At 50.5% G+C, this 26,620-nt stretch overlaps 4 protein-coding genes and 1 non-coding gene across 11 annotated transcripts in view; 1 reads left to right on the plus strand and 4 right to left on the minus strand.

Annotated features, from left to right (window-relative positions):
* Positions 1 to 43, minus strand: part of KIF24 (kinesin family member 24) — a 73,088-nt gene extending 73,045 nt beyond the window's left edge. For both annotated transcript variants that reach the window (XM_055578842.1, XM_055578841.1), the window contains exon 1: positions 27 to 43. The gene's annotated coding sequence lies outside the window, so the exon portion shown is untranslated. The remainder of the gene's footprint in view (positions 1 to 26) is intronic.
* Positions 2 to 11,344, plus strand: NUDT2 (nudix hydrolase 2). 5 transcript variants are annotated; one of them, XM_055578853.1, is made up of 3 exons: positions 2 to 155; positions 8,225 to 8,358; positions 10,734 to 11,344. In XM_055578853.1, the coding sequence occupies exons 2-3, from the start codon at positions 8,232 to 8,234 to the stop codon at positions 11,048 to 11,050; spliced, it is 444 nt and encodes a 147-aa protein (XP_055434828.1). In that variant the 5' UTR covers positions 2 to 155; positions 8,225 to 8,231; the 3' UTR covers positions 11,051 to 11,344. The 5 variants fall into 5 exon arrangements, 4 of the variants coding, with proteins under 4 accessions (XP_055434828.1, XP_055434830.1, XP_055434829.1 ...); XM_055578855.1 differs by having other exon boundaries at positions 134 to 155; positions 8,229 to 8,358; XM_055578854.1 differs by lacking the exon at positions 2 to 155 and adding an exon at positions 4,258 to 4,273.
* LOC129651967 (small nucleolar RNA U13) lies at positions 5,882 to 5,986 on the minus strand. The gene has a single exon (XR_008714456.1). It is a non-coding gene; the product is annotated as a small nucleolar RNA U13 (small nucleolar RNA).
* A 2,391-nt stretch (positions 11,345 to 13,735) lies between the features above and the next one.
* On the minus strand, positions 13,736 to 14,247 carry LOC129650422 (60S acidic ribosomal protein P1). The gene has a single exon (XM_055578857.1). It carries the CDS (start codon positions 14,114 to 14,116, stop codon positions 13,772 to 13,774), a length of 345 nt encoding a protein of 114 aa, XP_055434832.1. The 5' UTR covers positions 14,117 to 14,247; the 3' UTR covers positions 13,736 to 13,771.
* A 2,761-nt stretch (positions 14,248 to 17,008) lies between these two features.
* On the minus strand, positions 17,009 to 25,763 carry MYORG (myogenesis regulating glycosidase (putative)). 2 transcript variants are annotated; one of them, XM_055578843.1, is made up of 2 exons: positions 25,518 to 25,763; positions 17,009 to 21,958 (listed from the first exon to the last, which is right to left on the minus strand). In XM_055578843.1, the coding sequence occupies exons 1-2, from the start codon at positions 25,736 to 25,738 to the stop codon at positions 19,747 to 19,749; spliced, it is 2,433 nt and encodes an 810-aa protein (XP_055434818.1). In that variant the 5' UTR covers positions 25,739 to 25,763; the 3' UTR covers positions 17,009 to 19,746. The 2 variants fall into 2 exon arrangements, with proteins under 2 accessions (XP_055434818.1, XP_055434820.1); XM_055578845.1 differs by having other exon boundaries at positions 25,514 to 25,652.
* Positions 25,764 to 26,620: the final 857 nt, after the last annotated feature.

Genomic DNA, 26,620 nt, shown 5'->3' on the forward strand with positions numbered 1-26,620 from the left:
CGATGTTCTAAGTGAGCGAAACGCACCTTTGAGGCGGGTCCAGGATCCTTCCGCCCCGAGCTGTTGGTCTTCCAAAGCGCAACCCAGCTCTTGGGATTGGTCGACGGACTGCCAGTTTTCGCCGAAGGTCCGCCTTTTGCCTCCTTCTACTTGTGGTGAGTAGCCTTACAGGGGGATTAGGGGTTTAGTTCTCCGCGGAGAAACCGAGGCTCGGAGCAATGCGAGTCTGCAGCTGACTAACCTCCGGTCTCTGTAGGGTCAGGAGTGGACTTGCCCTTCTCCAGCTGGCTGTGGGGCGCGGGCAGGCCAGACTCCAGCCGCTGCAGAGAGAAGGGAGGGGCCCTCTGGGGACCCCGCGAGCCTTGTTTGTCCCCAGACGAGTGGTGATCGGGAAGGTCGTCGGAAACCCAGAGTACCGGGTGTGGGGCCCAGCGACCCGAGCGCCATACCTTCCCTTCCTTGGGCCTCAGTTTTAACTTTGTTATTACTATTTAAACCCTGCCTACTTTCCAAGAGAGGTTTTATATTTTCTAATTACTTCCTTTATTGAATGGATACTATCGTGACAGTTAACAACAGAAAGTCACAGGAGAGTCCTACTACCTAAAAACTTTTTTTCTTGTGGCCTAGTTTGGACCTTATGTATCTATTATATCTTTTAAGGGGGAAAATAAATAAATATATGAATGACATTAAATAAGTTGAATGCAATCAAATAGCCAAATGTAGCTGGTGTAGAGTCCAGGATGAGAGCACTGGTGTTAGGGGTCGGGCAGATCTGCTTTTGAGTCTCTACCCAGACTCATCTCTGAGCTGTAATTTTCTTTTTCCTCTTCTGAAAACGGGGAGTAATGCCTCATAGGGTTGTTGTGAAAATTAAGTGAAATAATGAAGGTAAAGCACTTGGCAAAATGCCTGACAAGTAGTAACTCTTCCAAAAGTGGTAGCTATTATCTTCATACTAGAAATAAGAAAATATATTAGCCAATGGAACCAGTAGATGTACTGTAATTGAGTGCCCAATTTAGTTCAAAACTTGTCAGTTAAATAAATAATGATTAAGGAAACAATCCATTCTTCAAAAGAGTGAAATTTCTTCCTAGTAGCTATATTAAAATATCTTGTGGGGCTGTCAGGGATGTACATGGTGTGATGAACAGTGTGTTCACAGACAGTTTTGCAGAAAATATGAGAAGTCATTTTTTTATTTAACTGTTAATGAAAGCTAAGAGCATGCCATTAAAACATAACAGAGAAGCTTTCTGATGATGTTTTATACAGGGGTTAAGTATGACATATATTTAGTACTTTTGATATGTCAGACCCTACATATACATTATTTATTTTAATCTACAACTGTTAATAGTAGGTTGGTATTTCCTTATTTGGAAAATGAGGCCTAGAGAAGTGTGTTGCTCAAAATAACATGCTGTTGAATTAGGGAGCTAAGTCTCACTGCAAAGCCAGCCATGCTTTTCTGTGTTGTGCGTTCTGTTTTTGATTGAGAAAGGATGAAAATACTTGGAATACAATCAGTCTTTACTGTCTGAGCTGCCAGGGAAGCCTTCCAGGTGATGCTGATGGTAAAGAACCCTCCTGCCAATGCAGGAGACATAAGAGAAGGGGGTTCAATCCCAGGATTGGGAAGATTCACTGGAGGAGGAAATAACAATCCCCTCCAGTATTCTTGCCTGCAGAATCCCATGGACAGAGGAGCCTGGAGAGCTACAGTCCATAGGGTCACAAAGAGTCAGACACAACTGAAGCGACTTAGCAAGCAAGCAAACTCCTAGTCATCCTTTAAAAACCTTATGGAGTACCCCTTGACCTAAAGATAATCATTCCTTCTTTGCTGTCTTTACATCTCACACATACCTTTGTGATGCACAAAACACATCTGGTGACTTGTCTGTTTAAATATCTTCCACTTTCACTAGTATTCAGCTTCCTGTCTACTCTTCAGTCCTGCCACACTGCTTGTCGAATGGGACACACTCAACAGACATTAGATGAGAGAATGAATCCTTTCAGGCTCTAGTGTTAGAATTCCCCATGTTTGCTTTCCAGAATTGTACAGCAGATGGCACTAATAGGCCACTTAACAGTTCTCCTTCACCAGAAATGATTTTTGTCCCAACCTTGTCTGACTTTGACTTCATCCTTGAAGCCAGTATTCATGTCATTACAGGTGAAATCTCCCATTTCCTCCCTCAGCCAAACAGCAAAGATAGCAAGATGACTCAGCAGCTTAGTCTATGAAACAGTGGCAGATGTCCAGGTAAAGGTGAGGTTGAGGGAACATTTTCTTTGTCTCAACTCATCAGTTTCTGGTAGATGGGGGTTTTTTCTTTTCTTTCTTTTTTAGTTTTATCTTTTTGTTGATGTTGTTGCTTTATTCAAGGATGGGAGCCTTATTTCTGTTCACTTCTTCTAAAGGGAAGAAGGGACTAGGAGAATTGGAGAAGAGACCATTATGATGTGGGATGTGAAGAGAAGCTGAGCAGTCACATAGCTAGCTGCTTGTAGGCAGGCAGAGTTGACCTTCGTCCTCATAGTGGAGTGGCCTGGTCAAATTTCCTGGACACTAGTGCCCCAAGTTAGTTACTTGTGTGTTTGTCCAAGGCTGGCATCAAGCTTGTCCCCAATACTTGGTGCTTGAGAACCCTCAGGCTACTGGGTATGGTTTTGAACGTGTGGTTATAGGCTCCAGCTTCCCAGAAAAAAAAAAAAAAAAGCAGAGGCATAAAAAACCTTTATCAGAGAGAGGAAGTTTAGGGGCATCAGACTACACTTTACCCCTCCAGGGTTGTCTTTGGGCAACAGGATCTTCATCTATGTCAGCCTCCAACTAAAACTTCTGTGAATAGGATTCCAGTTAGACATCTTTAAAATCCTCCATATGAATGTAGATCAAAGTGTGGGAATTTTGGGACTGGAAGCGATTTAATAAATCATTTTCGTATCCTCTCTCAGGGCCACTTGTGCCCTAAGCCCTGCTCTTTCGCGGTAAGCAAAGTTGTATAATGGAAAAAAGTACAAACTTTGGAGTTAGACTTGATTCCCTGATATCTCTGATGGTCAAGATTCTGCCTGCAATGCAAGAGACCCAAGTTAGATCCCTGAGTTGGGAAGATCCCCTGGAGAAGGGAATGGGTACCCACTCCAGTATTCTTGCCTGGAGAATTCTGTGGACAGAGGAGCGTGGAGGGCTACAGTCCATGAGGTTGCAAAGAGTCAGATACCACTGAGTGACTAATACTTTCACTTTTCACTTTTACTTAGATTCAAATCTCAGCGTTCACAGACCAGTTATGCGTTTGGGCAAGTATTTTAAACATTTTGAATCTGAATTTCCTTATCTTAAACTGGAGGTAACAATGCTTATTGTGAAGAGTTGTCTTGAGCATTATAAAAGATAAAAAACCTTGCATGGGGTAGATTCTTAATTGATAACATGGTGGGATGAAATACTGTTTCTGCTAGAGGGATTTTAGACTGAGGAACAGGTTGCAGGAGGATTTGGAGAGCTCTTTGTAAAGGTATATTTGTGACGGCTCCTGTGGTTGAGCTGTGCTTGCAATAGCACTCTGAGTAATTTGATGAAAATATTGGACCACAACACATCAGTATAGACATTTACCTGTGAATTATTTTTTGGCACCTAAATCCTCAACCTCCTAGGCGGTGAGGGAATTGTATCTACAGAGAAAGCCAAGAGCACTTTTCCTTAGCTTCTGGAACCTTCTGATGACATTGAGGGGGTTTTGTTCAGGGTTTTTTAAACCACCTAAGGCACTTTGCCACTTTGCTGAAGTGTGAATTGCCTGCTGTCAGCCTGGAGTTCTCACCTCCGCAATCTGGCTGCAGGCATATTTGCATATTAGATGGTGTGTTCTTTAACCCCCTGAGGTTTGAATCCACTCAGAGTTTGTGTGCCAGGTGAGTGTGTGTATGTGTATCTGTGAGAGAGTGAGAGAGAGAGAGAGAGAGAGAGAGGAAGAAAGAAATCTGGATACTTTAAAACCCCAGGACAGTTTCAGCTCCATGGTCTCCAGAAAAACAGAAAACTTCCAACAATAGCTCCATTGACTTTTATGTAAATGGCACTCTTCAGGAAAACACTGGGCTAATTCCCAAAGTCCCAGAATATAACCTGAGCATTTGTTTGAGTAGGAGGTGGAGAGACAGTTCTGTGGAGTCGATGAACATCTGTTGAGAGCTGCTGTGCGGGGCCCCAGGAGACAGCTCACAGCCTGGCTCTTACCTGCCAGAGGTACAGAGATTTACCATACTAGGTGTGCGTGTGTGTGATGGCTTTGTACCATGTCCATGTAGCTAAGCTGGAACTGAGTTTCCCGGGAGTCCCTTCCTGAATAGTTCAGGTTAGGGCTGACCTCAGGAGAATTTTGTGCAAGATTTGGAAGGCTGAAGTGAAGTAGCAGCCAGTCCACTGTGAAGAACAGAGCAGGATCCTGGGCATGGTGGCAGGACATACCTCTGGACACTCTGATCTGCTGGCTCACTTTAGGGTGCAGGACAGCACCCAGGCCCGCAGCTCCCCAACTCCTGCTGCATCGCCTCCTTCAGCCGTTCTGAGTCCCGGGTTGGGTGTACGCTCAGCTCTGTGGCAAAGGGCTCCAGCTTCTGCAAGTCACCCGAGTCAATGAGCTTGGAGACAGTGGACAGAAGTCCATTTGTTCTCACAGGTTCCAGTTTTCCTTGCTGTCTTCCGCTTCACAGTCAGCTTTCCTTTCCAACTGCTGGCATCACCAGCTTGCAGAGATTTCAGGCCTAACACCAGATGCAGAGGTGACAGAGGTACATGGGTTTCTCCATCAACTTCTTGATTGGACAAGGTCTATTCCCTACCCTGAATTCTTATAGTATTCTGTTTCTCTTATCAAACATGACAGTAGTAGATTATTCAGGCCGCGTTAAAGGCCCAGAAGATGGAGGGATTAAAGCCAGAAGGCTTCACAGAAGAGGTGACATCTGAGTTGTTGCTGAAATGATAAGGAGATGGTTGCATGGATGGGGAAGGAAGGAGAAATTGTAGAGTTCAGCTGGCTCAAGCCAAGTGATTGGAGGGTGAACAGGGCACCTTTCTGTCCTCTCTGGGTACAGAGCACAGGTAGAAAGTGAACATCTGTCTGATCCTGGCTCTTGATCCTAGCTCTTCTGGTCTGGCTGTTAGCTGTGGTCACCACTGAATACAGGTATCTATTGAGATACAGTTTTGCTAGGGTGCACCCTTGTCACTACCCTAAGCCTCCTCCCCATAAGACAGTACTGGCCTGCTGCCCTCCCCAGTGGCGCCACATAGCCACCGCAGGCTTGTCTCTCTTGGCCCCCATGGCGGCATCTTTGTTTCCTCTGCAGTGTTGGTGACAGCAGGGGTGTGAAATCATGCCCAGGGGCTTCCTGTCCTAGGCAGGGCACTGTGCCCTCTAGCCTTGGATCCCTAAGCTTGTCCCAGCACCCATCTCATGGGACTCTACTTGAAGCAGGGGCAAGGTACCCTACACCTGTAACTTGCTGATGCTTTCTGAGTATCACAATGGGAAGGCCTGGGATCAGGTACCTATTCTTACCTAAACCTGTAACCAGTAATTTGAAATCTTTCTTCACTAGTTCTTTGGTGACAGGGTTCCTTCTGGCTTCCAGAATCAAGTCCTCAGCATGTATTTATTCCCTGGGAGACCAGGGAGCAGAACACCACATTTAATAAAAGCCCTGATACTGGTTTATATATGAATTTTAATCTCAGAAGGATCCACACTTTACAGACGGTTATGAGCCACTCTTTTTCCACTTAGTGTGTCTGAAAATCTTTTTACAAGCAGCACATTTGTCTCGACCTCATTTTTTTTTTTCTTTTTAACGTCAGACGGGTAATGTGCCAGTGTCGTAACAAGGTTTGCGGGGAGGCACGTGTCACGCAGCAGCATGAACACCCAATCATCACGCTCATGAACTACAAAAGAATCTACCTCATTGTTTAAAAAACACATTTTAATTCTTATTTATTTTGGCTGCACTGGGTCTTCATTGTGGTGCAGGGGTTCTCTTGTTGAGGGGCACAGACTCCACAGAGCTCAGGCCTGGTGGTCGTGGCACATGGACTTGGTTGCCCTACAGCACATGGGATCTTAGTTTCCCAACCAGGGATTGAACCCTGCCTTGGAAGGCAGATTCTTAACCACTGGACCACCAGGGAAGCTCATCTTGATTGAGCAGCACCAAGGGGCCCATGGAGATCATCAGCTCCTATTCCAGCCACTCCTCTCAGCGTCAGTTGTGCCACCCAGGAGCACCAGCTTCTTCTCTGGCGCTGGAATCCTGCAGATGAGGCCCTGCAGCTCCGGCCTCTCCCTGCCTGGGCCAGTCTCTCAGACCTCAACTGCACTTTAGACCCCTGGTTTTCTTTCAGTTCTGCCATCTCACCTGGGAACCTTTGTCCATGCCGTTCCCTCCACCTGGAACACACTTTCCTCCTTCCCTTGCCGGTTTACCTTTTACTCATCCTTTACTTCTCTGCTGAAACAGCTTTCTTTCAGGAAGCATTCCTTATTGCTTCTCGGCCTTTTGGCTGAGATCAAGTGTAGGAAGCATACCTTGATCCCTCAGGCAAGGTCAAGTTTCCAATCATACATTTTCCCTTTGGAACACAGACCTTATTGACAAATGTTTTAAAATTTGCTTAACTATTTGTTTAAAGTCTTCCTCTCCTACTAGACTATAAACTATATTCTATATTCATGCGAGGGCAAAGGCCAAGCACAGTACTTGGTACATAGTAGGTGCTCCATAAATATTTGCTGCAGGAACAAATGCCACAGGTTTTTCTTTAGCAGAGCCTTACTGAAAGGATCTTCCATGTTTTTTGTTTTTTGGTGTGTGTGTGTGTTTGGCTGCACGCATGGCATGCAGGATCTTAGTTCCACACCCCCTGCAGTGGAATCTCAGAGTCTTAAGGCTGGACCACCAGGGAAGTCCCTCCTGTCTTTTGTTGTTGACATTTTTTCCTGCAGTGTAAAGAAGACTAAATGGAAAAGACTAAAAAAGTCTGTTGTTACTGTATGGCTGATTATAAAGTTAATGTTCTCTGTAAATTTCCAAATAATATAGATATATATGGAGCAGAAAATGAAAGTTTCCCTGTAATCTTATCCTCCAGAAAACAGTATTAATGATGTGTATCCTCTTCTAGTCATTTTTCTGTGCATATTGAAGTCTATTGAGTGCTTATTAATCAGCAGGCACTGTTCTAAACCATTTGACAAAGTTAAGTCATGTAATCCTCACAGCAACCCTTTATAGGAGAGCTATCATTATCCTGTCTTAAGCTGAGGAAACTGAGCCTTAGGAGCTCATCACATGGTGAATGAGTGGCAGAGCCCGAACTTGAACCCAGGCTCCAGGTTCATACTCTTGGCCACTCTGCTAGTTCGCCTCTGATGGGATGGGAAGGAGACTTTCTACCATGGCTGCCCCTTTATATTTTGAATTTTGGACCATGTGAATGTATCACATTCCAAAACATAAAAGACTGAAAAAAATCAGTAACAAATTTTTAGAACACTAAGCCACCATTCCTAAGTGACTCTTCTAAGCCATCAGAAACCACATTGTTTCCCAGAGAACGCTAATCAATACTCTGTGATGGCCTATATGGGAAAGAATCTAAAATGGAGTGGGTATATGTATAATGATTCATTCTGCTGTACAGAGAAACTAACCAACATTGTAAATCAGCTATACCCCAAAATAAATAAACTATAGAAGTTAAAAAATACAAAGAAACCATACTTTGGGGTCTCTTTGCTCCAGAGTCTCAAGCTGGAGGCTGAGGGAAATGGGATTGTGGATTTGATGATGACATTGTACCGCATCTCTCCCATTCCCAGCATCTCTCCAGGTTTGCTGAGTTTGCACCTGAGGATCTCCCATCTCTACATACACACATGGGCCCTGCTCCAGCAGGGAGACCCGGAAGAGTTGGGACAGACCCACATTACCAGCTAGAGGCCGGGGGCTGCAGTTAGACACAAAGGCCTGTCTCTGACTCCTGGCTTCCCTGCATTGGTCCTCAGCATGTAGGTGATGAGGTCACTGTTAGCTGGTCTGTGTGACTCCCCAGCACCAGAGTGCTGCCCCACTCCGGCCTCCTCAGCATGGATCTTCCTGTTTTGTGTAACTTGGCACATCTTTGTTATGCCTTCAGATAGACCATGGCCCTGAGAGCATGTGGCTTGATCATCTTCCGAAGACGCCTCATCCCCAAGGTGGACAACACTGCCATTGAGTTTCTACTGCTACAGGCATCAGATGGCATTCATCACTGGACTCCTCCCAAAGGTGGGAGGCCAGGGGGTGGGCTGTGGGGAAATGCCAAGCGCTGTTCAGAAATCCACGCTGCCAGGCACCCTACAGCACTTGCTTCCCAGTGATTGTGTAGCAGGAGGTGGGTGTGTGGGCAGAAACTCTCGGCCCTTCCTGCATACAAGGTCTACATGCCAGGCCAGGAGAACCAAAATAGAACTCTGACTGAATACCAGGTTTTCTTGTATCGGTCACCGGAGCGTCAGCCTCTCCAGTGAATTTTTGGGGAAGGAGAAGAGGCACTGGTCTGGCAGCTGGGGACCCTGGGGCCAGGTCATTACTCGGCTACAGGTTAAGAGTGAACAGCCCCCAGACAGAAGGGAGCAGAGACTTTAAGGGAAAGTGGGGTGGGGGAGAGGTGAACAAGGCTCCTCCAGGGTTGGAGGAGGGCTTCTCTGGTAGCTCAGATGGTAAAGAATCTGCCTGCAGTTTGAGAGACCTGGGTTCGAACCCTGGGTTGGGAAAATCCCCTGGAGAAGGGAATGACTACCCACTCTAGTATTCTTGCCTGGAGAATTCCATAGACAGAGAAGCCTGGCGGGCTGTAGTCCATGGGGTCATAAGAGTCGGATGTGACTGAGCAACTAACATCTTAGGGTTGGAGAACAAGGAAGTGGAAACAGGAAAAACAGTTGGCACATTTGAGTTCCACTGAGGAGAAACAAAGTGAAAAAAAAAAAAAAGAGGTGTCACCAATACTATGAATAGGAATATTCACACTTGCCTCCTGATCACCTGAGTCACACTGCATGGTGCCTCTCAATGAAAAATTTCAAAGGAAATCTCTGAATTTTCCCTGCCTTAGGCGAGGGCTGCTGCTGCTGCTGCTAAGTCGATTCAGTCGTGTCCGACTCTGTGCGACCCCATAGACAACAGCCCACCAGGCTCCCCGGTCCCTGGGATTCTCCAGGCAAGAACACTGGAGTGGGTTGCCAGTTCCTTCCCCAATGCATGAAAGTGAAAAGTGAAAGTGAAGTCACTCAGTTGTGCCCAACTCTTAGCGACCCCATGGACTGCAGCCCACCAGGCTCCTCCATCCATGGGAGTTTCCAGGCAAGAGTACTGGAGTGGGGTGGGAGAAGTTACCATCTTAGCACTGATGGGCAGAATGCTGAATAGATGCTGTTGGGTGGGGTGTGCTCAGAGGTTCCCACACAGTTCTGAGGGAAGGTCAGGCATCCCGAATCAGCGTCACCTCTCTGCCCACCAGCATCCCTCCCACCTGCCTTCCCCGATGCAGTACCTGCCTGGCTTTGTGTCCACGGCTACATGAGGTGCTTCCAGAGAAAATTCCCCAGCAGCCATGGACAGAAATGGAATTTTAAGTCCAGACTCCTGGTTGCTTTCTGTGGGAGCTATGCAGCAGCAGACTGGGGCGCTGCTCTGGGGACCCCCGGGATGGAGGAGACTAGGATGTAGCCCTGTCTTTGAGCTAAGAAGAGAACAGCTAAGAATTCCTGCTTCCCAGGAGCTCCCGAACCAGGAGGCCCCCAGCAACTTGTTGAAGCCATGTGTTGATCGAGGCTGCCAGACCCCTCCCAGGCCTTCTTGGCCCCCTTGGACAAGCTGAGAATTTACAGGGAGGGCCTTGAGGCAAAGCCGAGGGCTGCTCCCAGTCTGCAGAGCTTCAAGTTCTCTTACAACAGTTTCTTGGCAGTTGTCTGCTTGGGTTTGGGCCTTGCCAACAAATTTTCTTAGAACTGGCTCTCGGCTTGTCCTTAGTCTAAGTTCCCATCAGGACTTTCCCTATGAAACTAGAATCTGGCCTTACTCAGAAAGATGAAAACAATTTGGAAGAGCCTTGATAGCTACTTGGAAACAGCTGCCGGTGCCTTGGTATAGGGTTTAGAGCCTGACCGTTGGCCCTGGGACTTCGGGCACCAACTGCAGACGGTGTTAGTCCTCACTATGGGCTATAAGCGAAGAACTCCCTCTTCAGCCAGCTCCCACCTGGCAAGAAAGGACCACCCTTCCTTGGGAAAGTCACGGTAAGGTCTCCCAGGGAAGGGTTTCCCTGAGAACATGGGATGAAGAGAGCTCCAGAGAAAAATAGAGCAGAGGTCTGGGGGAGGCCAACTTCCACATCGAGGAGCAGCATTCTAGACCAGACTTGCCAAATATATGGTTTGTTTCTCTCTCTGTAGCAAAGATGGGGTGGGGAAGGGGCTTGCCCAGACACCACAGAGCCAGACCCTACATGTCCTGTACCCTATTCCCTGCCAGTTTAGGATATTGCTAAAGCCTAGCAACACCTAGAAAAGTCACCACAGACCCAGCTTTAAATCATCTGACCTGGAAAATCTAGCTTTGTTGACGATTGTATTTGCTTCCTCTTCTTTTTTCCTCACCAGGCCATGTGGAACCAGGAGAAAGTGACTTGGAAACAGCCCTTCGGGAGACCCAGGAGGAAGCAGGCATAGAAGCAGGCCAGCTGACCATTATTGAGGGCTTCAGAAGGGAGCTCAGGTACGTGGCCAGAGAGAAGCCTAAAATCGTCATCTACTGGCTGGCGGAGGTAAAGGACTGCGATGTGGAGGTCCGCCTCTCCCGCGAGCACCAAGCCTACCGCTGGCTGGAGCTGGAGGATGCCTGCCAGTTGGCTCAGTTTGAGGAGATGAAGGCGGCACTCCAAGAAGGACACCAGTTTCTCTGCTCCACAGCGACCTGAACTGACCAGAGTCTGGCCTTTTGCCTCAGTAGGATCCTTCAGGGCCTTCTGAGATGAACTGCCTTCACTTCACTTCACTTCCTTGGTCTTTGGCTCATTATAGCAGAGGGCAGAGAGGCTAGTAAAATCAGCTGAGGACTCTCAGAGGAGAGCAAGCAAGAATTTCAGCTAGGTGGAAAGGAAGGGAAAGGAGTTGTTTAAAAAAAAAAAAAAGCCCAGGTCCAGTGAGTGCCTCCTTATACTTTATGAATAAAGTTTATGAATAAACTTCAAGCAGCTTCTCTCTCCCTCTAACCTGCTGTATTTATTTCATGGACTCGTGCCCGGGGCATGGGGGTGCAGTGGAGAAAAACTAGAGTGGATCAGGGCTCCAACCTTAGCTGGAGGGAACCCTGGGACCAACCACTGTACCCCAGAAAAGCTGAGGAATCAGGGAGACCCAACATGACCAGGGTAGCTCTTCTGTCCCTGGACCTCCAAGCACTCTCACCCCACCCCACCGACATGCCCGATTTGTTGTGGCTTTTATCAGAACGGACAAATGAGTGGGACTGGAGCGTAGGAATTGGGTCTGCCCGCCATATCCACAGATGCCGAGGACCCACAGTGGGACTTGATCATCTGCGGAGTTTGGTATCCACAGTGGGTCCCCCAGTCCTCCGCAGATAACGGAGTACGATTCTACTCACTAATGTATCTTTTCCTGGCACCAGGGACACATGTTGCAGGTGCTCAGTATTTCCTAAAATAGAGACCCAGACACAACAGGGACAGGAGGGTCAGGCAGCCCTGGGCCACCAGGTCAATGACACACACACTCCAGCCTCCCAGCCCAGTCCTGACTCCCACAGTCAGCGTGGTGTCAGTGTGACTGAGGTCACTAGCGAGGAGCAGGCCTGAGCCTGGGGCCTCTGCTGGGCCACCTGCAGCCCTGTCACTCCCCTGTGCCGTCCTCGCCTGCTGCGGCCCTCACCTTTAGCAGGCCTTGCTTGTTGGCATTCCTCTCTTCCTACCTACTCCCTTTCTCCACAACTCTGCTGGAAGATCCAGAGGCGCAAGAGGTAGGCCCTGGCCCTCTTTCCCCTTGCTACTAGGGCTCACAGAACGCAGGGAAGGTGTTAGATCCTACAGCCCTTCCAGGAGCTGTTAGCAGCTGGGTTCATGTGGATTTCATTAGAGAGTTGTTGCCCAATGAAGTGCGGAAGATTGGCTGGGAAGGGGCATTGGCAAAGGTCAACCTGGATTACCAGGGTCAAGAACAGGCACCCCCAGACGAAATAGAGAAGTCGCCTGGGTCTCTGACAGGCTTCCAGATGTTTTCAGTCACCGTTTCTCCGTGCAGACAGGGCAGAAGTACTAGTGAACAGGATCTTGGAGCCCTGCCAGGGGCCTGAACGGTTTTGTTCCTCACCCCTCTGAGCGGCACTCCCTGAAGGAGGCCTGCTGCAGGAAGTTTTTGGAGCTTAGTGTTCTCTTTCCAGGCCAGCAGGGACCACATCCTACTGATTTAATAAATGCCTGCTGGGCAGTGGTGCCAAACCACAGCCTGGCTGCCTCCTAATGAGGGCTGGCCAGCCCTGTGCTCTCAGCATGGGAGTCTGAGGGAGTCTGTGGAATCTCAAAATGCTCAGTGCTTGTACATCAGAGTTCGAAGGGACCTGGAAAATGACCTGATTCTGCTGCTCATTTTTTTTTTTAAGCTGGGAATATTGAGGCTTAAGGAGGTAGATGGCCCTGGCAATTGTCTATATGTGAGGTCCTTCGAGAATTAGGTGCCCGAGGGGACTCTTATTTTAGAATATCTTGTGTAGCTTTGGAGTCATTCTTCTAGGCCTTACAGAGTTTTCCATTAAAGCACAGGTACTTTGGAGAAGGGGGGTGAATAAATTGCATTCAGCTGCTCACTTTGTGGGACGAATTGACAGGTGTGACTGGGCATGTTAATGGGCAGTGGATGAGGGAGGGTGAGAGCAGAGCTGAGATTGGGGTCTAACAGGTGAGTGGGCTTTGTTGTCATCACCACTTTGCTTTTGGCTGCCTGGGCTTGTTCAAGGGTCATGGGGCTAAGACTGCAATTTCCCCTTCAGTCTCAGGCCCTCCAACCAGGTTCCAGAGCATCTCCTCCTGGGAGCTTTCCCTGACAACCACTCGTTCTGTAAACACGGTTCTGTCCCCACCTACACCCAAAGAGGCTTCTCTTGGAGTTGCACTCCAAGAGTTTTCCCCACTACCACCTGTGCCACCCCAGGGTGAAATGTTAGTCCTCATTCGTATCTGACTCTTTGCAACCCCATGGGTTATAGCCCACTAGGCTTCTCTGTCCATGGAATTCTCCAGGCAAGAATACTGGAGTCATTTACTATTCCCTTTTCCAGGGGTTCCTGACCCAGGGATTGAACCCAGGTCTCCTGCATCGAAGGCAGATTCTTTACCCTCTGAGCCACCAGGGAAGCCCATCCCGGGGTGAAGAAACATCTAGTAAATTAATCCCCACGAGGATGGTCCTAAGTTGCCCCCTCTTGGGGGCCTTTGATAGAGGCTCTGGAAAACCAAAATGCCCTCTTGACTCTCAGAAGCAGTATCTTACACCCCCACAGTAAGCAGTTGTTTGCTGAATTGAAGACCTAAAGGCATGAAGCTATAGGGGTGATTTTATTTTATTTTATTTTATTTTATTTTTTTAACAGCTCAGCTTTTTATTGAATGTGTTACTAAAGAGGTTTAGTCAAAAAGACCAAAGCCCATGTCATCATCAGACTCTTCAGATTCTTCTTTCTTTGCTTCTACTTTCTTCTCCTCAGCTGGGGCAGCAGCAGTGGATGGGGCAGGACCTCCTGCTGGTGCGGCACCGGCCGCTGGGGCAGGTCCACCAGCCCCCACATTGCAGATGAGGCTCCCGATGTTGACATTGGCCAAAGCCTTTGCAAACAAACCTGGCCAGAAAGGCTCAACATTTACACCGGCTGCTTTAATGAGGGCATTGATCTTATCCTCCGTGACCGTCACCTCATCGTCGTGCAGAATGAGGGCAGAGTAGATACAAGCGAGCTCGGAGACGGAGGCCATGGTGCGAGCGAGTGCTAGGTGGGGGCTGCCGGGCGCGGTGCTAGTCGCCGGATGAAGTGAGGGCCTCACCCCAAAACGGCCTTAGCTTCCTCGGAAGAACCGAGCACCTTGGCGGCAGCGGAGGAAAGAGCTATAGGGGTGATTTTAATTGTAGAATTTAAATTGAAATACTGGTGCTGGTGTGGGACCCCAGATGGGGCCACCACCTGTGAGAAGCAGAGGCTGACTGCTCCCTGAGTGATCCAGTGGGTCCCTTAAGCTCTAGAGGAGGGCGGTGCCAACCCCACTGCTGCCCCCTAGAGGCTGTGCTACAGAGTCCAGCGAAGCTTGCTCTCCACCTTCCTTCTAACCCTCCCCCTTCACTTCCTTCCCCTCCTACCCTGCCTCCACCTCAGATTATGTAATAGGAAGCTCTCAACAGGACCCCCTGAGGAGGGGAAAGGGGCTATGGAGGGGAAAGACAGCACTGGATATTGAGTACTGAGGCACAATCTCTTCCTGTTCTTCAGACTGGGACCCCTTCCCTCTCCCCGCCCAGGGACTGAGCCTCTTCCTCTTCAGCTTTCCCCACTCCCCTAACCCCACCCTCAGACTCAGGGCTTAACCTCATAAGGCCAAGAATTCTCCCCTCTCCTAATGGGTGAGGGGGTGAAAAGGTACAATTTTTCAGTTATAAAATAAATAAATACAGTCATTGGGCTGTAATGAACAGCATGGTCGTGACTATAGTTAATACTGTATTGTATATTTGAATGTAGGTAGGAGAGTGGATCTTGAATGGTCTCATTACAAGAAAAAAAATTTTTGTAACTGATGACAGCTGTTAACTGGACTTGCTGCAGTGCTCATTTAGCAATATATACAAATAACGACTCATTACACTGAACACCGGAAGTTAATATAATGTTACTGATGCCTCAATTTAACAGAAATTTCAGTTTCTCTTTTCCCCTATAGTCCATTAAAATGGTAAAGTACTTTGAAAAAAAGAAATTCTCTCCTCCCCTCAAGCTGCTGGAAAGATCCTTGGGCATGATGAAATAAAATAGCTAGCCTGAAGATAAAAACCACGTTGTTCCTTGGGAGCTGGGGTGTGTACCAAAGAGGGGAGGGCGTCCGCAGAAGTCCCACTGAGTCGGACAATGGCAGGAAAGGAAATCACCCAGTTGCCGCTGCAGTCTTCTTCAAGGCTGGTCTGGGCAGGCCTCCTCTCATAGGGATGGGCTGTGCAGCTGTTCCCAGAACAGAAGGGAGTATCTCTTCAAATGATTTTTAAAATATGCTCATAAGCATGTGTGTGTGAGCAAAACAGAAGTGTGAGAAGAATTTAGATCTTAGAGGTCTTGAACATCAGAGCTTGAATTTCTTCCTAAATGACCTGATTGAATTTCAGAAAGATTTCCTTGGCTGCCTGCTATACTGATTGAATTGAAGGGTTCGAGTGGACAGAGTTAGGAACCCGCTGCAGTGGTCCAGGCTAGAACTGATAAGATCTGACATGGGGTAGTGGCCAGGAGATGGAGAAGTCAATACTGCCTTGGATTTGAGAAAAGGGACCAGAAATCCTGGTGAGGGGAACCAACAAAAGAAGACTTACTTGCTCTGTAGCCAACCAGGGTGAGGGATCCTTTGCCCAAATCTGGGAGAACAGAGCAAAGATCCTCCCAGAAAATTCAAATCTTGGTCTTGAGAGAGGACTTGGCCAGAGTTCAGCCAACTCATACTGTGCTGGAAGGGAAACTGGGGCAGACTCTAAGGCTGCACACAGTCACAGAACCAGGGTGTTAGTCCCCAGTCCCGGATATTCTGCAGCGTTCACTCAAGCTCCCCCCTATTACCCCTAGACAAGGGAGCTCTCGGTTCCTGCATGCCAGCCTCCCCATCCCCACCCTCAGTGGTACAGAAAAGACCAGTGGGGAACTGGCCATGACAAGGCTGCTGGAAGCTCCATGGAGGGGGGCTAGCCCTCCCTCCCACCCCGATGTGCAGAGAGATAAACATGGAATTTACAAGAGGTGCTGGCAGGGATGGTGGGCTGGACAAGGCTCCAAGGGGGCAGAGTTTCTGGCATCCTAGCAAATGGGTAGAGGGAGCTTTTAGTCCTGGTCCCTTCCCTCCCCCCATCCCAAGACCAGCTCTTTCTCATGGTTCCTACCATTCCAGCCACCACCCCAAACTTCTTGAACCTCTCTTTTTTGTTGTCAGTGGAGGAAAGGGAAATACTTCTTGGTCTAGAATAGGACCCATTGGGTGGCTGCTTCAAAGACATACATTTCCGTGATTTCACATCCTTGGATGTGTACAGACAGGAGCTGGGCCAAGCTGTTGAAAGATGGGTGAAGCCTGGGTGGCAGATTCTAGGTAACTCAATACAGAACATCAGGTTCCAGTCCAGCCTTGGGGACTAATCTGTGTGACTCAAGTCGATGCCCTCTTCCCTCTCTCAGTGTTTTAGTTCGTTCATCTGTGCTTTTATGATTAATGAGGTCAATGGCAGAGGCCAGACTGGAAACCAGACCACAAGTCAAAGCCCATCTGGCTGGGATGTGGCCAGCCAAGGGCACTCTGCCCTCTGGCCCTGCCTAGCACACAGTGAGTGCTCAGTGGGCATGGTGCATCCCCTCCTCCAGCTGAGCTGCCTGCCCTCAATGCCCTCTTAAAATTCTTAACATTTGACTTCATTTTTTTTTTTTTCAATTGGCCACACCACATGGCTTGTGGGATCTTAACTCTCTGATGACCAGGGATTGAACCCTGGCCCCCTACAGTGGAAGCGTGGAGTCCTAACTGCTGGACACTCAGGGAACTCCCTCAGTGCTCTTCTAAAGGATACTCCTCCTCCAGGCCAGATGACTTAGGCCCTCCAGATTACTTTACCCTCCCCCACCCTCCCATGCCATCTCAGCACACACTTGCTTGGTCCTGGGCTGTAGAACTTTATGCTACATGTTCTGTAATCTGAACTGTCCAACATGTGAGCCACTAGTCACACATGGCTTTTGAACACTTGAAATGTGGCTAGCGTGCCTGAAGAACTGGATTTTTAATTACATTTATTTAAAAATTAAATTTAAGAAGTGATATGTGACTAGAGGCTACCCAGTAGGATACAGCACAAGTTTTAGGCAGTTTTCTTCAGTCCTTGTCTACAATCAAGAGTTAATAGGAGTTACCATTTACTAAACACTTACTTCTTGCCAATTTTTGCATAAGTACTTTACAGACACATCTCAATGAGTCCTAGAAATTCTATTTTAAAGATAAAGAGGCTGATGCTTGAGAGGTTAGGTCAACTGCTTCAGACTGCATAGTCTGAAGTGGAGGGCCATTTAAATGTGAGTCATGCTCTCCAGCCATTCAGGGAACTTCCCAGGACCCAGCTTAGTTGTCTTCCTTCTACAGTCACTCCACACATATCCCATCGCTGGGCACCAGGACTTAGGAAGGCTCATCACTGAATACTGACTGGTAAATGCTCTTGACCAAAAAGAGAGGGAAGCTAATTCCATGTACTCCCCATCTCCTGGGGACTACTGGCTCCTGACATTCCACTTCAGATGTCTCTTTTCTCGCCTTTCTCCTGGACCACAGTGTCCCCCAGGTCACAAACTCAGAGCTCAACTGAGTGCTGTGTGTAGAGGTCTGGGAAGAGGGCATCACATGCAGGCTCAGAGGGAGCCAGCTGGGCTGGGACCTGGAGCCTGGAAAAAAGTCCATGTTGTTTTTAAGCAAGAAAAAACAAAAAAAACTATTATAATAGCTTTTATTGAGCACCTACTTGTGCCAGGCACTTTACATACATCTGTGCTTATAATTCCCACAACAACCTGGGAGGTAGGCATTATTATCACCATTTTATAGATGAAGAAACTGAGGCTCAGAGAGGTTAAGCAGCTTACTCAAGGCCACACAGTTTGTAGATGAGTGGTGGAATCAGGGGTGAGTGCTCCTAAAGTTTCACTAGCATTCTTCACAAAGAAAATCGAGGGGGTGGAGGAGTGGGCAAAGAGATGCATTCTCCAGGGGATGAGGGGCTGATTCTGCTGTCAGAGTTGTTAAGGGAAGCTGAACCCTGCCCTATTTCCCACCTCCCCACCGCTGGCAAGCCACTCCTTCCCCAGACTCAGCTGCAAAAGCAGAAAAAACTCTCTGGCTGCTCTTCTTAGCAAAGAAAAATAACTAAAATGAAAAATCTTACCCTGTGTGTATATTTGTGGGTGTCTCTGTGTGTGGTAGTTTGTGTGCTGAAGCACACCACCACCAAAATAAAAACATCCTTTCCCCACTTCCCTGGTTTTTTTTTTTTTTTTTTTTTGGTCTTTTTCCCCCCCTATTTTCCCACCCAGCTTGTGGGATTCCTGGCCTGGGGATCAAACCTGCACCCACTGTGGTGGAAGCATGCAGTCCTAACCACTGGACCACCAGGGAATTCCCTAACGTGCCTCCCTTTTAAGCCACACCTCTGCCATGTGTATAGGGAGTGAGGCAGCTGAGAAATCTAGACAGGGCTGTTTATTTTCTACTAGAGTCCCAGGGACATCACCTAGGAAGGGACCAGGTTGAAAGTCAAAACCTCAAGTTTGCTCCCTGCCCCCTCCCTCCAGGCTTATGCAGCCTCAGAGGTATTGTGTTAATTCCATAGATCCAGGGACCCGTGGTGCCTCTCTCTCTCACACACACACACACATACACACAGAACACACACACACAGGTTCTTGAGTTAAGGCACCAAGTCTGGCCTGCATGGCCTTGCGAGTCTTTGCCCATCAGGCAGTGGCCCTGGCCCAGGGCTGAACCATGTGTGTACACAGATGCCTAAGGACGGGGTTAGGAGTCTCTTCACAAATGAGGGACAGTGACGATGGCTCTGTCCTCCCGGCCTTTTGGAGGGGACCACTTGCCTCCTTGTCAGTTGGCCAAGTACCTCCATCCCTTGTCGCCAGCTGGGTGGGACCAGGTCAGCCACAGGTCAGGCGAGTGCTGAGAACTCAGGGCCTGGCACTTTTCAACACCAAGAATGTGCCCTTTCTAAGTGTGGCAGGAGGCTATTTTGGGACCTTCAAGAGGACCAAGTCACCACTTTGGGACCTTCAAGAGGACCAAGTCACCACTTTAGAAGGACAAAGATGGAAGGTGAGGCTTCTTTCTGTGCTTTTCTCTTTTTGTTTTGGCCATGCCACTGTGGTATGCAGGATCTTAGTTCCCCTATTAGGGATTGAACTCCAGCCCCCTGCAGTGGAAGGATGGAGTCCTACCCACTGGACCACCACAGGAAGTCCCCCTCTCTGTGCGTTTAAAACCCAACTGTGTATTACAGGAAGAAGGCTGATTTTTTCCCGCTGAGCTCTCTTGCCCCCACCCAAGGGAAGGAGTTTCTGTAGACTGGAGTGCCTGTGGAGAGGAGGGCTGTAACCATTGTGCACTGGAGTTGGGGGCGGGTGGTGCTTCAGTGTCTTCTCCCCCGCCCTATAGGAGCCGGTTCCAGCACATTTAGGTCAATTACCCACTTAGTGGGTGGTATAAAGTTGGGGACTTCCTGGGGGATAGACCCTGCGGTTGTGATTTTGAGGGTTAAAGGCCTACCTGAAGACTAGGGTTAGGGCTACCAGGTTTCTGGGCCCTGGGCTGGGTCAGGATACCCAGATGAAGTAAGCGATCTCGTCCAGGTCAACGGGGTAATCCGTGAGCAGCACTGGTGTCTTGTCAAAAAGCTCACCTTTATAGCTGCGCCACTTGCCCGCAGGCAGGTAGACGTCCCGCTCCTGCTTGCCCGGCTCCAGTACGGGTGCCACGAGCAGCGTGTCTCCGATAAGAAACTGTGAGTCGATGCGGTGCGCCGTCTCATCGCCGGGCGCGATCCACCAGAGGGGGCGCACGATGGGGTCGCCCGTGTCAGTGACCTCACCCGCCAGTTCCAACAACAGTGGCGCCACGAGCGAGGCCCTCAGCGCCGTGAACTTGTGCGCAATGGCCACCACTTCAGCGTCGTACCGCCAAGGCGGAACGGAGAACTGCATAGCTGGCATGAAGGCGGCCACTTCCAGCCAGCGCACGTACAGCTCGCGCTCGGGCACGTCGCCGCCGCTGGTTGAGCGCTCAGATACAGCGTTGCCACCCACCATATCGGGCAGGATGAAGGGGTAGCCCAGCATGCTGACGGTGAGCACCGCGGGGATGAGCGAGCGCAGCCCCAGATCGTAGCCCCACACCGAGTCACGGTCCACCAGGCGGAAAAAGCACGATATGTTCTGGGACTGGTAGCCCACGCGGACCTCGGCCAGCGAGAAGAAGGGCAGCGCCATCTCCGTGTAGCGCCGGCTCCAGATGTTGGGATCAGACAGCGGCCTGTAGGTACTGAAGTCCCGGGGCAAATAGCTGACTTCGCCAGCGTCAAACTTGAAGGAGGCCACGGAGTAGCGTGAGCGCAGTCGCCTTAGGTGTCCTTGGAACCAGTCGCGGGCCTCGGGGCGCGTGAAGTCGAGCACTGCGCCGATGCCATTCCACCAGCGCACGAGAGCCGGCAGCCGGCCGGTGGGTTCGCGCACAAACAGCTCCCGCTCCACGCCCTCGCCAAAGCGGGAAGAGTTGTAGTTGACAAACGGGTGCACCCAAAGCGTGACGCGAAAGCCGGCGTCGCGCAGGCGGCGGAACATGTCACTAGCATTAGGAAACTTGGCCTCGTCGAAGTCGAAGTCGCCGTAGGCAGGAGTGTACATGTCGTCGATTTCCAGGTGGCTGCTGTTGAAGCGGTGCTGGCGGATCTGTTGGGCGAAACGCTGCACCTTGTCCTGGTCCACCGCGCGCCCGTACAGCACCCATGTGGACCAGATGGGGTCCCGGAAGGCCTCGGGTGCTGGGACCCTCGACGGCTTGTTGAAATAGCGCCGCACCATGTACTTGTGGATGGAGGTGACGTCCGAGCCGACGCACACGCGGTAACTGAGCTCGGGTGCAGCGGCTCGGCCGGCTGGCGGCTTGTAGGGCGTGTCGTGGTAGCGCGCCTGCAGTCGCAGAGAGCGCTCTGTGCTGTTCCAGCCCAGGTGGAAGGGCACCGAGTCGTTGACCTTGATGGCCGCTGCGCGCGACGACAGCCAGTAGCGCTCGAGGATGCCGCCAAAGGCGGCATCGGAGGAGTAGACGTCGCTGGTGACGAAGGGCTGCGGCTCCTGCTGGCCGTCCAGGCGGATGGGCCAGTGCTGGGTCTTCATCTCGGCGCCGCCGTACCAGTGCGCCCCAGCATCGCCCAGGAACATGGCGTGCTCCACCGCGCGCCCTGGAGCCGCCTCCTCCCAGCGCACGCGGTAGCACATGACTGTGTCCTTGGGTCGCACGGTCTGGATGAAGAAGTGCAGCGGGCGCCCATCCGCTGTGCGAGAGCAGCCAAGCAGGGCGCCGTCGCGGCTGCAGGAATCCAGGTCCAGGACGCCCGAGCGGAAGGCCAGGCGGAACACCTGCTCGCCCTTCTGGTTGCGAATCGAGAAGCCACCACGGTTGAGGTCCAGCAGCTCCGCGCGCAGGCGTTCCGCCTTTCGTAGAGAGGCGCTGTAGTAGCACCAGGCCACCACCGCGGCCAACACCAGCAGCAGCCCCAGAACCGCGGAGCCCAGCAGCGGCTTCAGCTCTTTGGACGGCTTGGGCTTGGTGGGGGAAAAGTTGTCAGGCAAGAAGGTGTACATGGTTGCGGCTGCGACGGTCTCAGGAGTCTTACGACCTGTGTGGCTCCCAGAGCGGCGGCGCGGGTAGGCCTGGGAATTCTCCTGAGAATTCTGGGGCATCAGCCCCCAGTTAAGGAAGGAGCGGGCAGGGGGGCCACCCGACAAAGCCAATCTGAACCTGGCCGGCCTGATTCAGGAAGGGGGAGAGAGAAGTGGAACTGAGCCTTCTCATTCCATAGTATTTACATTTGGTTCTGTAAGACAAGTGTGTATTTTGGGCAGTTGTATACTGGGACGTCAGGACTTTACTCTTACCAGGATGTTCTGTCTGCACCTTACCTACCCCTTCTCATGGGCACCCTGCTTGCCAAAATTAGTCAGGACTCTGAAAGGGGAGGTAGCTCAGAAGGTAAAGAATCTGCCTGCAACGCAGGAGACTGGGGCTTGATCCCTAGGTTGGGAAAGTCCCCTGGAGAAGGGAATGGCAACCCACTCCAGTATTCTTGACTGGAAAATTCCACGGACAGAAGAGCCCAGCTGGCTATAGTCCATGGGGTCTCAAAGAGTGGGACATGACTGAGTGACTAACACTTTCACTTTCTGAAAAGGGAGGGGCAGATGACATGCATCTCCATTTTCCTGGTGGAACAAACCCAGACAGAGTCAGGGAGCTGTCCAGGATCACAGAATTAATCAGGCCTCCCTGGATCACACATGGGGGCTGTTCAGGATGATGAGAAGGGGAAGGATCTGGAGAAGGCCTAGTTTCCCAGAGTGGTGGCCATGATGTGAGAAGGGAGATAAGCCTGTGAGGTCCTTGAGACCTTTAACACAGTGGTAGGCTGATTTCCCTATGCAGGAGGGGGAGAGGAGAAAGGAAGGGGAACAGCTCAGACATGGAATTTAATCTTGAGTCAGAAGCCATATTAAATCTGGAGATTAGACAAGATACTTGAAGCCAGACTCAGTCCTAGGGCCTGGTTTGGGGATGGGGTCAGGGTGGGTTTTGGACATTAGGAAAGGGTCAGGAGCCTAGTATAAGGGCTTGGTGGCTTCTCACATCTCCCTCTCTTTGCTCTGAAACTCCCCTCTGCTGTCAGCCATCAGGACCACTGAGTCCCTGTGCCTGCCCACCTTCCTGCTCTGCTCCCAGCACCCACATCTGTGGGCCGGTTACCTCCTGGCTTTGTCTCCAGCACTCTCCTACTGTCCTGTTTGCTCCTATCCTAGTGAGAGCACTGTTATTTCTCTCCTGTACCATTGCAACACTTCCTCAATAGGCCTCCCTGATTTCAACTTCTTTTCCCCCCAAGGCCTTCTGCTCCCATATACTAACCTGATCTTTCTAAAGCACTTATCAGATTACATCTCTCCCTAGTTCAGGGAGCTGCTCAAGACCCCCATGATGTTCAGAAGACTAAGCTTTGCAAATTGAGGCTCAAGGCATACATGGTCTCACCTGTCCTTCTGATTCCATTTCCACCCAGGTCTATCCTATGACTACCAACCTCATTCCTTCCTTAACCTAAATCCTTCAGGCCACCTGCTTTAGGAAATTTCACCCACCCATCTTGGGTCAATTTCTTTTCCCTACCCCCAGCTCTCTGGCAGTCAAACACCTACTACTACACACATACACTTATGCATACTGTATGCTAAAAACTCAGATATGACTGCAGAGAAACACAAACTTGGGTGGAGGTGTGTCCCAACCTGCTGTTCAAGGCTACTGACCCTTCCTTGTCCCAGCCCTCAGGGCAGAGTCCAACAAAGAAATAGCACCAACCAGGTGCATACACAGATATATACACTGACAGCCCGTCAGCTGCCCACCTGCTCCAGCTGGAGGTTAGGGGGGTGGTGGGGAGGAAAGAGGAGACTGACAAACAGTAATTAGACTCCTCCCAGATGCCAGTGTTTGTTTCCAAGTCCCCAGAGACTTCCAAAGACTTTCCAGAACTGCTCAGGGTTCTCACCTCCCCCCCCTCCCCCAAAGACATTATCAAGAATGCCAGGTACAAATCAGAAGTTTGATCCCAGATGTCAATATACAGCTCCCAACAATATCCTCCCCCACCCCCTACCAGTGAGGTTCTATCTCGGGGCCTTATTCTCTGAGCTCCTTTCCCTAACTCTCGAAATTGGTTAGTTCCAGCTGGTCTAGAACAGCCTCTTACTCCCTTCCTTTCATCCTACACGATTTAGCCTTCAAAATTCCCCCACCCGACTATGGACTCCCTTCCTGTAGGCATAGGTTAGAAAAGTCCTGGAAAGTGTAGGCAGTAGCCTTTAGCTGATGCCCTTAAGCTAGCGTTAGTCGCTCAGTCATGTCTGACTCTTTGTGACCCCATGGACTGTAGCCCACCAGGCTCCTCTGTCCATAGAATTCTCCAGGCAAGAATACTGGAGTGGGTTGCCATGGCCACCTCCAGGTGATCTTTCCAACCCAGGGATCGAACCCTGGGTTCATTGCAGGCAGATTCTTTACCATCTGAGCCACCATGGACACCCTTAAGCCCTTAAGCTAAGCAAGACCCAAAGCAGGCTTTGGGGGACCAGGCTGCCAAAATTCATTCAAGACAACCAAGGTGCCTTCTGGGCATTTAGGGAGAAAGAGTCTGTATCTAATATAAGAGAGATTAGCTCATCCTCAAAACGTTCATATTAAGCCAACCCATCTACTGACCCCTGGAGGCATGGAGAGGCCACCAAGGTGTCCTCAAAAGCCTTTTCAAACACTTAGGTTCTAAGAATCTTTACTTACTACAGTTCTGAGGTTCTTAGGTGAAGGACAAAAACCCACAGGTCCCTGTGCTGGTCTCCTTAATGCCACCATGGCATCCAACCCTAACAATAATGCTGAACAGGGGGGCACAGCAGCAGTGCCACTTTACAGATGAGGAAATAGTGGCCCAAACAGAAAAAGGAACTTATTTGAAGTCACGCAGGTAGCAAGATTTCTTGAGTCCAAAATTCCAGTTTAACCCCTACAGGGTAAGTTTTAGGAATGGGAGATAATGACTGGCTATCTGAATGCAGTAGAGGAAAGGAGCTTTGTGGCCAAAGGGGTGGGACAGGCTTCCATTGGGTGGATGTGGGCATGATGAGGCCTGTCCTCCCAAGGGCTGGTGCTGCTGCTGGCTCCAGAAAGGCTTCTTGGGGGTGGGAAGTGGCAATTTTAACGGCATCTGGTACAGGGACTGTGGTTCCGGTGTTAACGGTGGCCCTGGAGACCCCTGTAATCTGCCGCCTCCGCCATCTGGCCAACCACAGGCTAAGGCTGGTAGGTGGGGGTTTGCCCTAGCCAAGCCTCTCCCCACTTGATGGTCAACCTCAGTCTTGGCTTCCAGCCTCTAGCTGGCTCTAACGGGGAGGGTCAGGCCCAACCCAACTGAGGGGAGGCCATTCCACGTTGAGTTGTTTGTCCAACACAATTCCCAGGGGTAGAGTGGGGGTGGAAATGTCAAAGGCAACTCTATCCGGGCCCGTCTACCCGTCCTGCGCAGCGAAGGGATCCGGGGGTATCGAGTGACTGAGCCTACAGCTTGGAATACCCTACACCCACTGCCAATGCTGCAGCTATAATGTCCGAAGGGACAGACTGAGGTCGCCAGCTGGTGACCGCGGCCCCAAAAGGAGCTCAGGTGTCCAGGTTCACCCCACCTACTCATCTGTAGGAGAGAAAGTGCAGGAAATACTCTCCCCCAGCACCCTCCACCCAAGGTCTTCCCGCGGGGCTCACTCACGGCAGTGACCCCAGAAGTGGGGGGTGAAGGGAGGCTACCGCAGATCCCCTCCAAGCTCGCAGAAGTTGAGCTGCTACGGTGCGACTCGGGGCGCTGCCTCGCTGGGGACTGCTGAGGCCGTCCTCAGGCCCCGCCCCCTGGCTGCTCGGCCACGCCCCGGTCTTTCGGACTCGCCTAGTCTCGAAGTCCAGCTCCGCTGGCGTCGGACCATCCTCCCACATTGTCACGCGGACTAGAGGCCACGCCCCTTAGACCCAACTTCCCCTCTCTGCTCTTTGCCCAGCTCGGGGCAGCTCAGGCCAGCCTGCCTGGTGCTTCCCGGCTCACCACCCCCTTCCCCGCCCCCCCTAGTCCCCGCCCCACTCGCCTGCAGGCCCGCCCCTGGTGAACTCTTGGGGGGGGGGAGGCTCTGCCCCGGGCCTGCTGGGAAGTGTAGTTCTGGAGGAAAGTGCAGCTGCCAAATGTTAGGATTGTCACACCTCCAAGGCTAAATTTGGGATGTGTAAGAGAAGGCGCGAGCCTCAGGGTAATGGGGCAGAGCTGGCTCTCGGGATTCTTTTTCCTCCAGGTTTGGGCAGGTTGAGGCCGTCTTGGTATAACGCTCTCATCAGCTCTTTTCCCATGTGTAAAAAGGGTAGGGGGATTCTGGGAAGATCCCAGCGGTTCAATACAGGTTGGATCCAATCAAGGACCCCACGGAATGTAGCCTTGTTCCATCATCCGGGAGGCCCGATCTGTCAGTTCCCACCGGATCAGACCAGCAGTGTCTGAGGTTAGGGACTGGGAAGACCAGATTCTGCTCTGTATTTTGCAAAGTCTTCCCCCAATCACTTCCCTTGGTGACAGCCCTTATAAGTGCCTGTGCTGTGAGGAGGTAGGTGTGCCCCAGCATACACCTGCACCCAGGAGGAATGGGGTGAAAAAATGCCAAAGACCCTAGAGACTCCAGAACACCCCAAACCTTGCTTCTTGAGGGACAGAGAAACAGGGCCTTGTTGTGTGACTTGAAAGATTTCTTGGTCGCGAAATCTTCCAAAATTGTTCTGGAACCCACCCCTTGGACTTGGGTCGGGGAGGGCAGTAAGGGGTTCTGTATAGACTTT

The sequence above is a fragment of the Bubalus kerabau genome, chromosome 4 (genome assembly GCF_029407905.1).
Source record: "Bubalus kerabau isolate K-KA32 ecotype Philippines breed swamp buffalo chromosome 4, PCC_UOA_SB_1v2, whole genome shotgun sequence".
NCBI lineage: Eukaryota > Metazoa > Chordata > Mammalia > Artiodactyla > Bovidae > Bubalus > Bubalus kerabau.

What these genes read in the sequence shown, in the direction of transcription:
- NUDT2 (XM_055578853.1), top strand. Translation starts at nt 8,232, where the DNA reads ATGGCCCTGAGAGCATGTGGCTTGATCATCTTCCGAAGACGCCTCATC. An exon ending in TCACTGGACTCCTCCCAAAG is followed by an intron (nt 8,359 to 10,733) that starts GTGGGAGGCCAG and finishes TTTCCTCACCAG; the next exon opens with GCCATGTGGAACCAGGAGAA.
- LOC129650422 (XM_055578857.1), bottom strand. Translation starts at nt 14,116, where the DNA reads ATGGCCTCCGTCTCCGAGCTCGCTTGTATCTACTCTGCCCTCATTCTG.
- MYORG (XM_055578843.1), bottom strand. Translation starts at nt 25,738, where the DNA reads ATGTGGGAGGATGGTCCGACGCCAGCGGAGCTGGACTTCGAGACTAGG. An exon ending in CCACTTCTGGGGTCACTGCC is followed by an intron (nt 21,959 to 25,517) that starts GTGAGTGAGCCC and finishes TTCCTGAATCAG; the next exon opens with GCCGGCCAGGTTCAGATTGG.